The sequence below is a fragment of the Salmo salar genome, chromosome ssa14, assembly GCF_905237065.1.
Source record: "Salmo salar chromosome ssa14, Ssal_v3.1, whole genome shotgun sequence".
Taxonomy (NCBI): domain Eukaryota; kingdom Metazoa; phylum Chordata; class Actinopteri; order Salmoniformes; family Salmonidae; genus Salmo; species Salmo salar.
The window spans coordinates 64,374,069-64,392,895 of record NC_059455.1 but is presented as its reverse complement, the minus strand read 5'-3'; the positions used below and the strand labels follow the sequence as shown (position 1 = coordinate 64,392,895).

The 18,827-nt window shown below is 42.2% G+C and overlaps 1 protein-coding gene across 3 annotated transcripts in view; it reads right to left on the bottom strand.

Annotated features, from left to right (window-relative positions):
* Nucleotides 1-18,827, bottom strand: part of LOC106569843 (H-2 class I histocompatibility antigen, Q9 alpha chain) — a 62,960-nt gene that overhangs the window by 19,742 nt on the left and 24,391 nt on the right. The window contains exons 1-2 of one of the 3 annotated variants that reach the window (XM_045694671.1): nt 608-734; nt 112-248 (exon numbers count right to left, since the gene is read on the bottom strand). The exons of 1 other annotated variant lie outside the window; for it this stretch is intronic. In XM_045694671.1, coding sequence (XP_045550627.1) covers nt 112-169 — 58 coding nt within the window. In that variant the 5' untranslated portion in view covers nt 170-248; nt 608-734. Of the gene's footprint in view, nt 1-111; nt 340-607; nt 735-18,827 lie in introns of those variants that run through there. One more of the 3 variants, XM_045694672.1, reaches the window with a different exon arrangement.

Genomic DNA, 18,827 nt, shown 5'->3' with positions numbered 1-18,827 from the left:
ACAAATAAATGCATAGGCCTATTAGGCTTTATAACAACTAACAGTTAAATATTCCAGCTACGAAAAAATGATATCTTCCTAAATCTACAATACATAAAACTTTAAACTTACCACCAAATGCCTCAAAAAGGTGACATGTTCCCATGAACATGAGGATAAAACCCTTCATGTTGAAGTTGGTCTGTCAACAACCGATATGTTTGTTGTCTCTCCCAATGCTTCCGTCTGGGGAGTCCTGAACAAATGACCTGAAAATATGGCAAAGACAGCACAGTATGAAGATAAGCTAAAACTGCTTCTCCAATAGAAATCCCCAATCATATTTGTAGGAGATAACATGGCGACGTTTGCTAGTTAAACTCCTGCGCAGAAACACGTCATCGGGCCTAACGATGGTCTTGCGCCGAACTGCGCACGTGCAGGCCGTCAACTCAACGGCACTCCTTCAATATTAGCAAAGATAGAGTAATAACATGTTCAAATACTTAAGAAATTGTCTCGGATATAGGTTGAGCCTTTAGATTTCGAGAAAATTCACAACTAAGGAAGAAATGTTCACTTCTCCAATTGACTTCTCAAACGCAAAACCCCGGCCTGGTCTACTTACTTTGCTCCCCAAGCGTTCCCGGAAGTCTTGTGATGTTGCATCTCTGGGTTGAGAAACTCTGAATATAGTTCGCACCAAGATATAAAACGTTTGTATAACGTCGTTGAGCCAATGAGAATTTAGGCAGCTCAAGCATCAGTAAAATCTAGGTTAAACCAAGCAGGAGAGGTTGAAACGAATGGTCGCCTAAATGATAGCAATTCTGATTGGGCCTGGAGCTGGGGGTTGAGATATTTTAACTAACTTTGATTGGTTAGCCATTGCAACACAACTAGATAGTGTATTTCCCTGCAGGTGTTGAGTGCATTCAGTTACCGATATGAGAGGCCTATAATTGACCAATGTAAGCCTTTTCTTTGGTATTTTTCATTGACTAGGCTATATATATATATACATATATAATATATATATATATATTATATATATATATATGACTGAAATTATGCAATCAACAATACTGAAGTGCAAATTGGGGCGGCAAGTAGCCTAGTGGTTAGAACGTTGGCCTAGTAACCGAAAGGTTGCTAAATCAAATCCCAGAGCTAACAAGGCAGTTAACCCACTGTTCCTAGGCTCGTCATTGTAAATAAGAATTTGTTCTTAAATAACTGACTTGCCTAGTTAAATAAAAAAATTGGACAGCAAAGATGTGCATTCAGAAAGTATTCAGACCCCTTGACTTTTTCCACATTTCGTTACATGTTGCCTTATTCTAAAATGGATTAAATAAATAAAAAATCCTCATCAAAGGGAAAACCGTTTTTTAGATTTTTTTGCAAATGTATATAAAAAAACCAAAAAAAAAACAGAAATACCTAATTTACATAAGTATTCAGACTCTTTGCTATGAGACTTGAAATTGAGCTCAGATGCATCCTGTTTCCATTGATTATCCTTTAGATGTTTCTACAACTTCATTGGTGTCCACCTGTGGTACATTCAAATGATTGGACATGATTTGGAAAGGCACACACCTGTCTACTGTATGTAAGGTCCCACAGTTGACACTGCATGTGAGAATTGTCCATAGAGCTCTGAGAGAGAATTGTGTTGAGGCACAGATCTGGGGAAAAGTACAAAAAAAGTCTGCAACATTGAAAGTCCCCAAGAACACAGTGGCCTCCATAATTCTTAAATGGAAGAAGTTTGGAACCACCATGACTCTTCCTAAAGATGGCCACCCAGCCAAAATGAGCAATCGGGGGAGAAGGGCCTTGGTCAGGAAGGTGACCAAGAACCTGATGGTCACTCTGACAGAGCTCTAGAGTTCCTCTGTAAAATGGGAGAAACTTCCAGAAGGACAACCATCTGTGCAGCACTCCAACAAAAAAGCCTTTATGGTAGAGTGGCCAGATGGAGGCCATTCCTCGGTAAAAGGCACATGAAATCCCACTTGGAGTTTGCCAAAAGGCACCTAAAGACTCCCAGACCATGAGAAACAAGATTCTCTGGTATAATGAAATCAAGATTGAACTCTTTGGCCTGAATGCCAAGCATCACGTCTGGAGTGAACCTGGCACCATCCCTTCAGTGAAGCATGGTGGTGACAGCATGCTTCACCGCATGCTTCATGTGGGGATGTTTTTCAATGGCAGGGACTGGGAGACTAGTCAGGATCGAGGGAAAGATAAATGGGGCAAAGTACAGAGTTATCCTTGATGAAAACCTGCTCCAGAGCAGGGGTGAAGGTTCACTTTCCAACAGGACAATGACCCTAAGCCCACAACCAAGAGAATGCAGGATTGGCTTCAGAACAAGTCTCTGAATGTCCTTGAGTGGCCCAGCCAGAGCCCGGACTTGAACCCGATCGAACATCTCTGGAGGGACCTGAAAATAGCTGTGCAGTGATGCTCCCCATCCAACCTGACAGAGCTTTAGAGGATCTGCAGAGAAAAATGGGAAAAACTCTGCAAATACAGGTGTGCCAAGCTTGTAGCATCATACCCAAGAAGACTTGAGGCTGTAATTGCTGCCGAAGGTGTAAATATTTAAGTTTTGTATTTTTATACATTTGCAAAAAATTCTAAAAACCTGTTTTTGCGTTGTCATTATGGGGTACTGTGTGTAGATTGATGAGGACATTTTTTTTTTAACCCATTTTAGATTCAGGCTGTAACGTAACAAAATATTGAAAAAAATGAATACTTTCCGAATGCACTGTATATGCTGTTAAGATGGTGCCGATAGAGATGGCCGCCTCGCTTCGAGTCCTTAAGAAACTATGCAGTATTTTGTTTTTTTATGTATTATTACTTACATTGTTATCCCAGAAAATCTTAAGTGTTATTACATACAGCTGGGAAGAACTATTGAATATAAGAGCGACGTCAACTTACCAACATCTTTTGTTCGGACCACCACCCAGGACATTGGATCTAAGGTCGACCCAAAACAACATCGCAGCAGAAGAGGTAGACGGAGCAGCCTCCTGGTCAGACTTCGACGGCGTTCACAACACCCACCACTTCCTAGTATACTACTTGCCAATGTCCAGTCTCTAGACAACAAGGTGGACGAAATTAGGGAAATGGTTGCCTTCCAGAGAGACATCAAAGATTGTAATATTCTCTGTTTCACAGAAACATGGCTCTCTCGGGATATGTTGGTACAGCCACCGGGTTTCTTCATGCGTTGCGCCGACAGATATAAACATCTCTCTGGGAAGAAGAAGGGAGAAGGTATGCTTCATGATTAACGACTCATGGTGTAATCATAACATAAAGGAACTCAAGTCCTTCTGTTCACCTGACCTAGAATTCCTTTCAATCAAATGCCAACCATATTATCTCTGAAGATAATTCTCTTCAGTTATCATTACAGCTGTGTATATACCCCCTCAAGCAGATACCACGACGGCCCTCAAGGAACTTCACCGGACTCTATAAACAGTGTAGTTATTCCCTCCGCAAGGCAATCAAACAAGCGAAATGTCAGTATAGGGACAACGTGGAGTCGAAATTCAATGACTCAGACACAAGACTTATGTGGCAGGGTCTACAGGCAATTACGGACTACAAAAAGAAAACCAGCCACGTCACAACACCAACATATTCAATCGCTCCTTACACCAGTCTGCTGTCCCCACATGCTTCAAGATGACCACCATTGTTCCTGTTCCCAAGAAGGCAAAGATATCTGAACTAAATGACTATCGCCCCATAGCACTCACTTCTGTAATCATGAAGTGCTTTGAGAGATTAGTCAAGGATCATATCACCTCCACCTTACCTGCCACCCTATACCCACTTTCGTTTGCATACCGCCCCAACAGATGACGCAATTGCCATCACACTGCCCTATCCCATCTGGACAAGAGGAATACCTCTGTAAGAATGCTATTCATTGATTACAGCTCAGCATTCAATACCACAGTACCCTCCAAGCTCATCATTAAGCTTGAGGCCCTGGCTCTCAACCCTGCCCTGTGCAATTGGGTCCTGGACTTTCTGACGAGGCGTCCCCAGGTGGTGAAGGTAGGAAACAACATCTCCACTTCGCTGACCCTCAACACTTTGGCCCCACAAGGATGCGTGCTCAGCTCCCTCCTGTACTCCCTGTTCACCCATGACTGCGTGGCCATGCATGCCTCCAACTCAATCATCAAGTTTGCAGACGACACAGGGAGGAGGTGAGGGCACTCGGAGTGTGGTGTCAGGAAAACAACCTCTCACTCAACGTCAACAAAATAAAGGAGATGATCGTGGACTTTAGGAAACAGCAGAGGGAGCACCCCCCTATCCACATCGAAGGGACAGTAGTGGAGAAGGTGGAAAGTTTTAAGTTCCTCGGCGTACACATCACAGACAAACTGAAATGGTCCACCCACACAGACAGTGTGGTGAAGAAGACGCAACAGCGCCTCTTCAACCTCAGGAGGCTGAAGAAATGTGGCTTTTCACCTAAAACCCTGACAAACTTTTACAGATGCACAATTGAGAGCATCTTGTCGGGCTGTATCACCGCCTGGTACGTTAACTGCCCTGCCCTCAAACGCAAAGCTCTCCAGAGGCTGGTGCGGCCTGCACAACGCATCACCGGGGTCAAACTACCTGCCCTCCAGGACACCTATAGCACCTGTTGCCACAGGAAGGCCAAAAAGATCATCAAGGACAACAACCACCCGAGCCACTGCCTGTTCACCCCGCTACCATTCAGAAGGCGAGGCCAGTACAGGTGCATCAAAGCTGGGGCCTGAAAAAAAGAGAAGCTATTTTTCAATCTCAAGGCCATCAGACTGCTAAACAGCAATCTCTACATAGAGACTCAAATCATTGGCCACTTTAATAAATGGATCATGGGGTTACACCCTGCCTGTTTGACCCTGTCCAGGGGTATCGTCGGACGGGGCCACAGTGTCTCCCGACCCCTCCTGTCTCAGGCTCCAATATTTATACTGCAGTAGTTTATGTGTTGGGGGGCTAGGGTCAGTCTGTTATATCTGGAGTATTTCTCCTGTCTTTTCTGGTGTCCTGTGTGAATTTAAGTGTGCTCTCTCTAATTCTCTCTCTCTTTCTCTCTTTCTTTCTCTCTTTCTTTCTCTCTTTCTTTCTCTGTTTTGGAAGACCTGAGCCCTAGGACCATGCCTCAGGACTACCTGGCCTGATGACTCCTTGCTGTCCCCAGTCCACCTGGCCGTGCTGCTGCTCCAGTTTCAACTGTTCTGCCTGCGGCTATGGAACCCTGACCTGTTCACCGGACGTGCTACCTGTCCCAGACCTGCTGTTTTCAACTCTCTAGAGACAGCAGGAGTGGTAGAGATACTCTGAACGATCGGCTATGAAAAGCCAACTGACATTTACCCCTGAGGTGCTGACCTGTTGCACCCTCGACAACCACTATGATTATTATTATTTGACCCTGATGGTCATCTATGAACATTTGAACATCTTGGCCATGTTCTGTTATAATCACCACACATCACAGCCAGAAGAGGACTGGCCACACCTCATAGCCTGGTTCCTCTCTAGGTTTCTTCCTAGGTTCTGGCCTTTCTAGGGAGTTTTTCCTAGCCACCGTGCTTCTACACCTGCATTGCTTGCTGTTTGGGGTTTTAGGCTGGGTTTCTGTACATCACTTTGTGACATCAGCTGATGTAAGAAGGGCTTTATAAATACATTTGATTGATTTATCACTAGTCACTTTAAACAATGCCACTTTAATAATGTTAACATATCTTACATTACTCATCTCATATGTATATACTGTATCTTATACCATCTACTGTATCTTGCCTATGCCGCTTGGCCATCGCTCATCCATATATTTATATGTACATATTCTTATTCCATCTCTTTAGATTTGTGTGTATTAGGTAGTTGTTGTGGAATTATTAGATTATTTGTTAGATATTACTGCGCTGTCGGAACTAGAAGCACAAGCATTTCACTACACTCGCATTAACATCTGCTAACCATGTGTATGTGACCAATACAATATGATTTGATTTATATGTCCACATTACCTCACATGCCCCTTGAAATGGTGTCTCTAGTCTAGAGAGTGATGCAAATAATTTTTCATGGTCAGATTAGTCATCACTCGGTTTGAGGCTGTTCTCCATCTTTACTCTGTTGCTGCTGTATCTCTGTTACATTATATCAGTGTATCTAACAGAGCAGCATCAGGCAGAATAGAGACATACAGTAACTGTTCAAGCATGTAAAATATGAGTTTCACCTCTATAATCAGTTTTGTAGTTGCAAAAAATATTTGCCAGCATAATTTATTTTGAGAATAAATGCAACACTTGCAAGGACATAATGTGAACCAAATGCATGCTTTTCAACCTGTCACGTCCTGACCAGTATAAGGGTTATTTGTTATTGTAGTTTGGTCAGGACGTGGCAGAGGGTATTTTGTTTATGTGGTTCGGGGTGGTGATTTATGTAGTAGGGTGTTTGATTTATTATTTCCGGGTTTTGGTCTATGTTCTATGTTTTGTATTTCTATGTTATTTCTGGTTTGTTGTATTTCTATGTTTAGGTTGATGTGGGGTTGGATTCTCAATTGGAGGCAGGTGCTTTCTCATTGCCTCTGATTGAGAGTCATTTATATGGGTAATTGTTTGGTTTGGTGTGGTGGGAGATTGTTTCTTGTTTTGCATGTGTGAGCATGACAAGACTGTTTTGTTGTTCGTACGGTCTTTGTTTGTTATTTTGGTGTTCTCATTATTTAAAATAAATACAAGATGAGCATCCACATTCCTGCTGCGTTTTGGTCCTCTATTCCCGACGACAACCGTTACACAACCGTTCGCTTCCCGCACCCGCCCGCCCGTCCAGCATCACTACTCTGGACGGTTCTGACTTAGAATATGTGGACAACTACAAATACCTAGGTGTCTGGCTAGACTGTAAACTCTCCTTCCAGACTCATATTAAACATCTCCAATCCAAAATTAAATCTAGAATCGGCTTCCAATTTCGCAACAAAGCCTCCTTCACTCACGCCGCCAAACATTACCCTCGTAAAACTGACTATCCTACCGATCCTCGACTTCGGCGATGTAATTTACAAAATAGCCGCCAATACTCTACTCAGTGAACTGGATGCAGTCTATCATAGTGCCATCCGTTTTGTCACCAAAGCCCCATATACCACCCATCACTGCGACCTGTATGCTCTAGTCGGCTGGCCCTCGCTACATATCCGTCACCAGACCCACTGGCTCCAGGTCATCTATAAGTCTATGCTAGGTAAAGCTCCGCCTTATCTCAGCTCACTGGTCACGATAACAACACCCACCCGTAGCACGCGTTCCAGCAGGAATATCTCACTGGTCATCCCTAAAGCCAACACCTCCTTTGGCCGCCTTTCCTTCCAGTTCTCTGCTGCCAATGACTGGAACGAATTGCAAAAATAGCTGAAGCTGGAGACTTATATTTCCCTCACTAACTTTAAACATCAGCTATCTGAACAGCTAACTGATCACTGCAGCTGTACATAGCCCATTCAATCTACCTACCTCATGCCCATATTGTTTTTATTATCTTTTCTGTTCTTTTGCACACCAGTATTTCTACTTGCACATCATCATCTGCACATCTATCACTCCAGTGTTAATTTGCTAAATTGTAATTACTTCGCTACTATGGCCTATTTATTGCCTTACCTCCTCACGCCAATTTGCACACAATGTATATAGACTTTATTTTTTTATATTGTGTTTTTGACTGTACACTTGTTTATTAAATGTGTAACTCTGTGTTGTTGTTTGTGTCGCACTGCTTTGCTTTATCTTGGCCATGTCGCAGTCGTAAATGAGAACTTGTTCTCAACTAGCCTACCTGGTTAAATAAAGGTGAAATAAAAATAAAATAAATTGGCAACTTTCATAAATTAGGTGCATTACCGCCACCGACCTTGTTAGTCTTTCAGTATAACCAATGAGGAGATAGCACGTGGGTACCTGCTTCTATAAACCAATGAGGAGATGGGAGAGGCAGGACTTGAAGCGCGATCTGCATCAGAAATAGAACTGACTTCTATTTTAGCCCTTGGCAACACAGACGGTCGTTGACGCGCGCGAGCAGTGTGGGTGCAATAATTGAATAATATAGATTTCTAAATTTATTTTGTAGTCAGCCTGTGATTTCCAACTCTGACTCCCAGAACTTAAACTCATAATTCTTCCTAGTTTGGGGAGAAACAAGCCTGAAACCTTGAACAAAGACTGTTGACATCTAGTGGAAGCCATAGGAATTGCAATCTGGGAGCTGGATTTGGTTTTGCCCCTATACTTTCCATTGTAAGAGCATGGGCTCTCAAAATAAAGAAATTCTGGTTGGTTTTTCTTTGGATTTTCTCCTACCATATCTATTGTGTTATAGTCTCATACATTATTTTAACATTTCCACAAACTTCAAAGTGTTTTCTATCCAATGGTACCAATTATATGCATATCCTGGCTTCTGGGCCTGAGTAACAGGCAGTTTACTTTGGGTACGTCAGTCAGACAGGAAGTGGAGAAAAATAGACCCTAGCCTGAAGATCTATACCTAGTGGGATAAAATCTTTACTTGAGAATATTGCATATTTTGCAACATCTCCTATTGTTTGTGATATCCAGGTGATTGGCATAGGTTTACTAGAAAATAAATTCAACAGTTATTTTTTAAGGGATATTTTCTACAGGAATTCTATTCCTTATGCTATATTTTGTTGGGCTTCATCGTTTGATGTAAACTGGCGCCGTGCTTGGCTCACTCCACACAAATTTATGGTGACCAATAAAGTAAAGATTAAGATTATCCATAGATTCTACCCGTGTAATAGCTTGATTTCTAAATATATACCTGATGTTACCAGTGAAAGCAGTTTTGTGAACTGAATCTATTGAACACTTATTCTGTAGTTGTTAACATAGTGAGGTGTTCTGGACTGATGTAAAACTATATCTTGGCAACAAAATGCATACATCCATTGAAATATCAAAGTTTGACATATTATTTTACTACACTGATTCCACAATTGAACGTCAGTATGTCATAAATTTCTTTATTTTATTAGGAAAAATGTTGATACACAAATTAAAATTTATGAAGAAAAATACTTTTGACATTTTTTTTTATCTGATTTGGAAAACTAATAGAATCATTAAAACATATAAAAACAAAATGCCCAAAAAATGTATTCCATGTCTGGATTTGATTTGATATAATGTTGATTTGCATTGTTCTTTTTTTTTCTTCCTTATTTCTTTGCGTAATCCCTCTGGCTGTTTTGTTTTTTGCATGTTACTGGTTTTTATACACTGCTCAAAAAAATTAAGGGAACACTAAAATAACACATCCTAGATCTGAATGAATGAAATAATCTTATTAAATACTTTTATCTTTACATAGTTGAATGTGCTGACAACAAAATCACACAAAAATAATCAATGGAAATCCAATTTATCAACCCATGGAGGTCTGGATTTGGAGTCACACTCAAAATTAAAGTGGAAAACCACACTACAGGCTGATCCAACTTTGATGTAATGTCCTTTTAAAACAAGTCAAAATGAGGCTCAGTAGTGTGTGTGGCCTCCACGTGCCTGTATGACCTCCCTACAACGCCTGGGCATGCTCCTGATGAGGTGGCGGATGGTCTCCTGAGGGATCTCCTCCCAGACCTGGACTAAAGCATCCGCCAACTCCTGGACAGTCTGTGGTGCAACGTGGCGTTGGTGGATGGAGCGAGACATGATGTCCCAGATGTGCTCAATTGGTTTCAGGTCTGGGGAACGGGCGGGCCAGTCCATAGCATCAATGCTTCCTCTTGCAGGAACTGCTGACACACTCCAGCCACATAAGGTCTAGCATTGTCTTGCATTAGGAGGAACCCAGGGCCAACCGCACCAGCATATGGTCTCACAAGGGGTCTGAGGATCTCATCTCGGTACCTAATGGCAGTCAGGCTACCTCTGGCGAGCACATGGAGGGCTGTGCGGCCCCCCAAAGAAATGCCACCCCACACCATGATTGACCCACCGCCAAACCAGTCATGCTGGAGGATGTTGCAGGCAGCAGAATGTTCTCCACGGCGTCTCCAGACTCTGTCACGTCTGTCACGTGCTCAGTGTGAACCTTCTTTCATCTGTGAAGAGCACAGGGCGCCAGTGGCGAATTTGCCAATCTTGGTGTTCTCTGGCAAATGCCAAACGTCCTGCACGGTGTTGGGCTGTAAGCACAACCCCCACCTGTGGACGTCGGGCCCTCATACCACCCTCATGGAGTCTGTTTCTGAACGTTTGAGCAGACACATGCACATTTGTGGCCTGCTGGAGGTCATTTTGCAGGGCTCTGGCAGTGCTCCTCCTTGCACAAAGGCGGAGGTAGCGGTCCTGCTGCCGTGTTGTTGCCCTCCTACACGTCTCCTGATGTACTGGCCTGACTCCTGGTAGCGCCTCCATGCTCTGGACACTACGCTGACAGACACAGCAAACCTTCTTGCCACAGCTCGCATTGATGTGCCATCCTGGATGAGCTGCACTACCTGAGCCACTTGTGTGGGTTGTAGACTCCGTCTCATGCTACCACTAGAGTGAAAGCACCGCCAGCATTCAAAAGTGACCAAAACATCAGCCAGGAAGCATAGGAACTGAGAAGTGGTCTGTGGTTAACACCTGCAGGACCACTCCTTTATTGGGGGTGTCTTGCTAATTGCCTATAATTTCCACCTGTTGTCTATTCCATTTGCACAACAGCATGTGAAATTTATTGTCAATCAGTGTTGCTTCCTAAGTGGACAGTTTGATTTCACAGAAGTGTCATTGACTTGGAGTTACATTGTGTTGTTTAAGTGTTCCCTTTATTTTTTTGAGCAGTATATATATATATATATATTAAAGCTGCAGGTCAATATAGCGACCAGAGTATGGGTGAGTGGGTGTGTCGAAAGAGGTGGGTGTATGGAAAGCGAACCAGCTAATTGGGCAGATTTGTTGCCACTCAAGACCGTTTGGCATGACTGATTGGGCTACACGACGAGAGAAGCCGGTGACATGCCTCACGACTTGAAGTGCTTTCTCCTGGGCATCACGGTCGTTTCGCCGGTCTTAGCTAACGTGGCCATTGTTTCTCTTACATTATTTTATTTTTAGTAGGATAGCAGCCTACAAAAGCAATAACTTGTGAAGCACATTGGTACCCTTCCCCAGATCTGTGCCTCGACACAATCCTGTATTGGAGCTCATACAGACAATTCCTTCGACCTCATGGCTTTGTTTTTGCTCTGACATGCACTGTCAACTGTGGGCCCTTTTTGTAGACAGGTGTGTTCCTTTCCAAATCATGTCCAGTTGAATTTACCACAGGTAGGCACCACATTCGAGTTTTAGAAACATCTCAAGGATGATCAATGGAAACAGGATGCACCTGATCTTATATTTTTTTATACATTTCTAAAAACCTGTTTTCGCTTTGTCATTATGTGTTATTGTGTGTAGATTGATTTGGAAATAAAATATATATATATATATTTTTAGTAAGGCTGTGTGTGACGTAACAAAATGTGGGAAAAGGAAGGGGTCTAAATACTTTCCTAATGCGCTGTATATACAAAAATATTTTTTAAAGTGACCGAAAATAAGTGAAAATAAGTCGGGGACTTATTTTCATCGTTATCCCTATTTTTCACATAAATAAATATACAATTACATAGATAAAGTACCTTTATAGAGATAGAGACAAAAAATGCTCAACCTCCAGATTAATATTAGGGGGGGAGTTTAAGTACAGTTCTTACAAGCTTGTTAGGATGGTAGCTTATTCTTTAGATGTTTTGGGCTGCTGGTGAACCATGATGTGCAGGCATAATCAAAGTGACACTGGACTAGCGCACTTGCCAGTCTTTTGGGTGTCTATAGCTAGGTTTTCATCCAGTTGGTGACAGATTTTCATGTGAATATTCTAAAATCTTCATTAAAAACAATATGCCATTTCAGAGTTTCCTTTAGGAAAATTTGGTGCCAGACAACATGACAGGTTAGATTTGAATTTAACGGACATTTTAGAAATTTTATGGACATCCATCTGCATTCAGATCAATAAAATCATCCATATGCGTCATCAATAAAAGAGGGAGGTTGTCCAAATGAGCCACATTTACTTGTCCTTAGAAATACCATATACCAAATTACAAAAACACAATTCCTTGTGTTTTGATGTGTAGCATATGCAAAACTTTGTAGCCTATTTCTTAGGGGGTAGGCTAAATTCCAACCACATTAATTGATAAAGGTATACCAATTTAAAAAATCACCCCAAAAAATGTTTATCCAATTAAAATAAACAAAAATGCTATTTCTTTATGTGGAAAAAGGGCTGAAATTTGAATCAGGTACACCCAAGCAGGTGCAAATTATTATAAAATCATTAGACTTAACTTAACTTGGGAGGATCCAGCCTTCCATAAAGATTAGAAACTTGGTCTGGTTTGGTCTTAACCATATGGGTGTGTGGTAACACATCATGCCAAGATCAAAAGACCTATCCGAGGCCCTCAGCAGAAAGATTATTGATGCCCGTGAGTTTGGGAGGAGTTACAAATCCATTTCCAAGAAATTGAAGTATATCATTTCGCTGTCCGACCGATCATCTACAAATTGAAAAAAATTCCAGACCACTGGCAATCTACCTAGGACCCACCAAATTCAGCCCAAGAGCTGACCGTAAGATACTCATAGAAGTCTCTAAGAACCCCAGGGTAACATCAAGGGATCTACAGGCCTCTCTGGCCACAATCAATGTTGAAGTGCATGAGTCAACTGTCAGAAAGAGACTGCATAAACCTACATGGGAGCAGGGGCGTCTATTCATGGATGCCAAGGGAAGCCAAGCTACCCAACATTCTTCATCAATAAAAATAAAAATATATATCTTTCATCTCTCTTGTGTTTCATAATTTTCCTTCAATTCGCAAGAGGCTAAATATATCTCACAGGAGAAAGCATCCGAGCGAGCAAAACAGCGGCACTCTGTTTCTCTACGTGTAGGCCATGTATTTGATGCTGTCTGGTTCAAACGAGTATGACATTGTTGCCGCCCGTGGCATTGAAGGCAAGGGAAGCCAGATAGCATCTTGCCTCCCTTGACAAAATAAGTATAACAAATTTACCAATCAGCATTGAGCTCTACAGTGAATGGTCATGGGGCAGCAAAAGAAAGTGTCAAGGGAAGCCAGCTTGGATTTGGCGTCACTCCTATCAAATCCCATTGAGAATATATGTCATTGACAGAAAGACTTGAATTGTTGCATCTTGTTGTGTTGTTGTCCTCCGGTGGCTAGCTAGTCAGCTAGCTAAAATTGGCCCTTTCCTAAAGTAGCAATGGGTGGAGACAGGGATTTGGACTTGTGGTTTTACTTAATTCTCCATACTGGCCAATGACTATAACGGCGATTCTGATCCAACCATGAATTCATACATTGTTGTGCCCCTGGCCTGAGAGGATGGAAGTTCAATATGTAGCTAGATGTAAAAGGCTAATGTTAAGTTATTTCAGCCGAAGGGGGCGTATTATTAGGGGTGTACTTGTTTTTTTGACACGATCAAATTCCATTTCTGTTGATTTTTGTATGAATAAATGATTGCAAAGTATAATCTTTCAGTGTCATTTGTTAAATTAGGTTAATTTATCTGTCAATAGTGTTGAAGTCAAGATTACAAATTAATCTGTCCAAATATGTAAAATAACAATGTCAACTTTCCAGGGGGTGTACTTACTTTTTCACATCACATACAGAAAGTATTCAGACACCTTGATTTGTTCCACATTTTGTTACGTTACAGCCTTATTCTAAAATGGATTAAATTGGGGGGTTTTCCTCATCAATCTGCACACAATACCCCATAATGACAAAGCCAAAACATGTTTTTTGGTATGTGACTAAATTTGCATTGGCCAATGCAGTACTGAAATTCTGTAATATATGCCATTTATGTAGCAGACACTTTTTTTGAAAATGACAATAGTCCACACATTTTGGTATGTGACCCCAGTGAGAATCGAACCCACAACTTTGGTGTTGCTAGAGCCAAGCTCGTACGAACATAGCCTCTCAAGACCATTACAACACAATACAATACAAGTGGAAGATGTATGTTTGCCATTCCCATGAGCGTACCACCCTCCTTCAGTTTATTTATATATTTTTTATTTATTTAACCTTTATTTAACTAGGCAAGTAAGTTAAGAACAAATTCTTATTTAGAATGACGGCCTACCAAAAGGAAAAAAGGCCTCCTGCGGGGGACGGGGGCTGGGATTAAAAATACAAAAATAAATAAAATATAAATATAGGATAAAACACACATCACAACAAGAGAGACAACACAACACTACATAAAAAGAGACCTAAGACAACAACATAGAAAGGCAGCAACACATGACAACACAGCATGGTAGCAACACAACATGACAACAACATGGTAGCAGCACAAAACATGGTACAAACATTATTGGGCACAGACAACAGCACAAAGGGCAGGAAGGTAGAGACAACAATACAGTCGTGGCCAAAAGTTTTGAGAATTACACAAATATTAATTTCCACAAAGTTTGCTGCTTCAGTGTCTTTAGATATTTTTGTCAGATGTTAATATGGAATAATACTGAAGTATAATTACAAGCATTTCATAAGTGTCAAAGGCTTTTATTGACAATTACATGAAGTTGATGCAAAGAGTCAATATTTTCAGTGTTGACCCTTCTTTTTCAAGACCTCTGCAATCAAATCAAATTATTTATATAGCCCTTCTTACATCAGCTAATATCTCAAAGTGCTGTACAGAAACCCAGCCTAAAACCCCAAACAGCAAGCAATGCAGGTATAGAAGCACGGGGCTAGGAAAAACTCCCTAGAAAGGCCAAAACCTAGGAAGAAACCTAGAGAGGAACCAGGCTATGAAGGGTGGCCAGTCCTCTTCTGGCTGTGCCAGGTGGAGATTATAACAGCACATGGCCAAGATGTTCAAATGTTCATAAATGACCAGCATGGTCAAATAATAATAATCATAGTAGTTGTCGAGGGTGCAACAAGTCAGTAACACAAGAGTAAGTGTCAGTTGGCTTTTTCATAGCCGATCTTTGAGAGTATCTCTACCGCTCCTGCTGTCTCTAGAGAGTTGAAAACAGCAGGTCTGGGACAGGTAGCACGTCTGGTGAACAGGTCAGGGTTCCAGCAGGTCTGGGACAGCAATGCGCCCTGGCATGCTGTCAATTAACTTCTGGACCACATCCTGACTGATGGCAGCCATTCTTGCATAATCAATGCTTGGAGTTTGTCAGAATTTGTGGGTTTTTGTTTGTCCACCCGCCTCTTGAAGATTGACCACAAGTTCTCAATGGGATTAAGGTCTGGGGAGTTTCCTGGCCATGGACCCAAAATATTGATGTTTTGTTCCACGAGCCACTTAGTTATCACTTTTGCCTTATGGCAAGGTGCTCCATCATGCTGGAAAAGGCATTGTTCGTCACCAAACTGTTCCTGTATGGTTGGGAGAAGTTGCTCTCGGAGGATGTGTTGGTACCATTCTTTATTCATGGCTGTGTTCTTGGGCAAAATTGTGAGTGAGCCCACTCCCTTGGCTGAAAAGCAACCCCACACATGAATGGTCTCAGGATGCTTTACTGTTGGCATGACAGAGGACTGATGGTAGCGCTCACCTTGTCTTCTCCGGACAAGCTTTTTTCCAGATGCCCCAAACAATCGGAAAGGGAATTCATCAGAGAAAATGACTTTACCCCAGTCCTCAGCAGTACAAGCCCTGTACCTTTTGCAGAATATCAGTCTGTTCCTGATGTTTTTCCTGGAGATAAGTGGCTTCTGTGCTGCCCTTCTTGACACCAGGCCATCCTCCAAAAGTCTTTGCCTCACTGTGCGTGAAGATGCACTCACACCTGCCTGCTGCCATTCCTGAGCAAGCTCTGTACTGGTGGTGCCCCGATCCCGCAGCTGAATCAACTTTAGGAGATTGCTGGACTTTCTTGGGCGCCCTGAAGCCTTCTTCACAACAATTGAACCACTCTCCTTGAAGTTCTTGATGATCCGATAAATGGTTGATTTAGGTGCAATCTTACTGGCAGCAATATCCTTGCCTGTGAAGCCCTTTTTGTGCAAAGCAATGATGACGGCACGTGTTTCCTTGCAGGTAACCATGATTGACAGAGGAAGAACAATGATTCCAAGCACCACCCTTCTTTTGAAGCTTCCAGTCTGTTATTCGAACTCAGTCAGCATGACAGAGTGATCTCCAGCCTTGTCCTCGTCAACACTCACCCCTGTGTTAACGAGGGAATCACTGACATGATGTCAGCTAGTCCTTTTGTGGCAGGGCGTAAATGTAGTGGAAATGTTTTTTGGGGGATTCAGTTCATTTGCATGGCAAAGAGGGACTTTGCATTTAATTACAATTCATCCAATCACTCTTCATAACATTCTGGAGTATATGCAAATTGCCATCATACAAATTGAGGCAGCAGACTTTGTGAAAATTTATATTTGTGTCATTCTCAAAACTTTTGGCCACGATTGTACATCACGCAAAACAGTCCCAACTGTCATTAAGAGTGTCCGTGATTGAGTCTTTGAATGAAGAGATGGAGATAAAACGGTACAGTTTGAGTGTTTGTTGCAGCTCGTTCCAGTTGCTAGCTGCAGCGAACTGAAAAGACAAGCGACCCACGGATGTGTTTGCTTTGGGGACGGTTGTTGCATGTCGAGGATGAGGGCTGCAGTAGATATCTCAGATAGGGGGGAGTGAGGCCTAAGAGGGTTTTATAAATAAGCCTCAACCAGTGGGTAGTGCGATGGGTATATAGAGATGACCAGTTTACAGAGGAGTATAGAGTGCAATGATGTGTCCTATAAGGAGCATTGGTGGCAAATCTGATGGCCGAATGGTAAAGAACATCTTGCCTCTCAAGAGCACCTTTACCTGCCGATCTATAAATTACGTCTCCGTAATCTAGCATGGGTAGGACGGTCATCTGAATCAGGGTTAGTTTGGCAGCTGGGGTGAAAGAGGGGCGATTACGATAGAGGAAATCAAGTCTAGATTTAACTTTAGCCTGCAGCTTTGATATGTGCTGAGAGAAGGACAGTGTACCGTCTAGCCATACTCCCAAGCACTTGTATGAGGTGACTACCTCAAGCTCTAAACCAGGGGTGGGCAATTCCAGTCCTCGAGGGCCTGATTGGTGTCACAGTTTTGCCCCAGCCCCAGCTAACACACCTGACTCCAATAATCACCTAATCGTGATCTTTAGTTTAGAATGCAATTTGCTAGGGATGGAGAAAAAGTGTGACACCAATCAGGCCCTTGAGGACTGGAGTTGCCCACCCCTGCTCTAAACCCTCAGAGGTAGTAATTACACCTGTGGGGAGAGTGGCATTCTTCTTACCAAACCACATGACCTTTGTTTTGGAGGTGTTCCGAACAAGATTAGGGGTAGAGAAAGCTTGTTGGACACTAAGAAAGCTTTGTTGAAGAGCATTTAACACAAAATCTGGGGAGGGGCTTCGCCATGCCAAAAGGTTTTTCCGCAGGTGCATGAACAATTAAGATATTTACTGCGATTTCAAAATGAACCTGTGGCCAAATGCTCAAGACAGGCCTGATCCAAACTAGTGCCTGCTAAACATTGTTTCTTTCATTTCTTTCAATTCATTACATTGTGAATGATGTCTTCAATGATCATACCTTTGATCACACATGGGATAGAAATTATGCAAATGTGATGTTCAGTAAATTTTATGGGTAGGCAAGTGTATTGCCTAATGTGAAACTGTGTAATGTACTGTAATTTACAGTACTGTAGCATACTACATTTAAAAGGCAATTTTGGAACATGTATCTTATATTTTTTGCCATTGGATTAACTGGTTGTTAAAATAACTAAATTGCAAAGATATCGTTATGTTTTGGTGATTAAACCAATGTACTCATTATACAGTGAAAGGTTTATGTGAGACTGGCTGCATTACAAGTGTTACCAATTTGGAGTTTTGTACTATGAGTTTTGAAAATGCACCACATACTGTACTTGTGAAAATAGTATATAAGTGATAAAAAACAAACAAATAAAGCATATTCCACAGAACGTCTTGGGCCATATCCTGACTTGAGATATCCACTGGTAACTCAAGCTTAAGTACATCGTGACATGCATTCACGACAATAGTGGATTGGAGAGAAAGTTGACATTTGTGTTTCAAAGACACCGAGAGAGATATTCACCTGTCTGATTAGTGAGAGAGAAACCTGATGCCTTTGGAGCAGAGTTAATGGAAGAGTTGAAACCAACATCAGAGGCTACAAGAAAAATAGACAAAACCACAGTCTAAAATGGATACAGTCAAACATAATATATCCAAAGTCAGATGATAAATGTGTTATATCTAGCCTAGCTGCATGTCTGTTCTGTGTGCATTCGTATTCCTTGAGGAGCAGGGACTTTCCTGAGGCGGCTGGCGTGCCAGCGTGATCCATTGCTCAACATGAATGTGGCGGGCCCCAGTTGTCGACTGACCTGCAGGGGTTCCGACCAGAATGAGGCCATTTTGTTGCACCGCTGAGGCCGTCGGGCTCGGACCCAGTCAGACACTTGGATGATCGACTTCTTCACCCTGTGTGCCTTGTCAAAACGCTGTTTCATTGCTCTTTGGTGCCTGGTCACTGCCTGCTGTTCTTGGGTGCACCTAGTCGCCGGTTCTGCAACTCTCTGTGTTCTGAGTC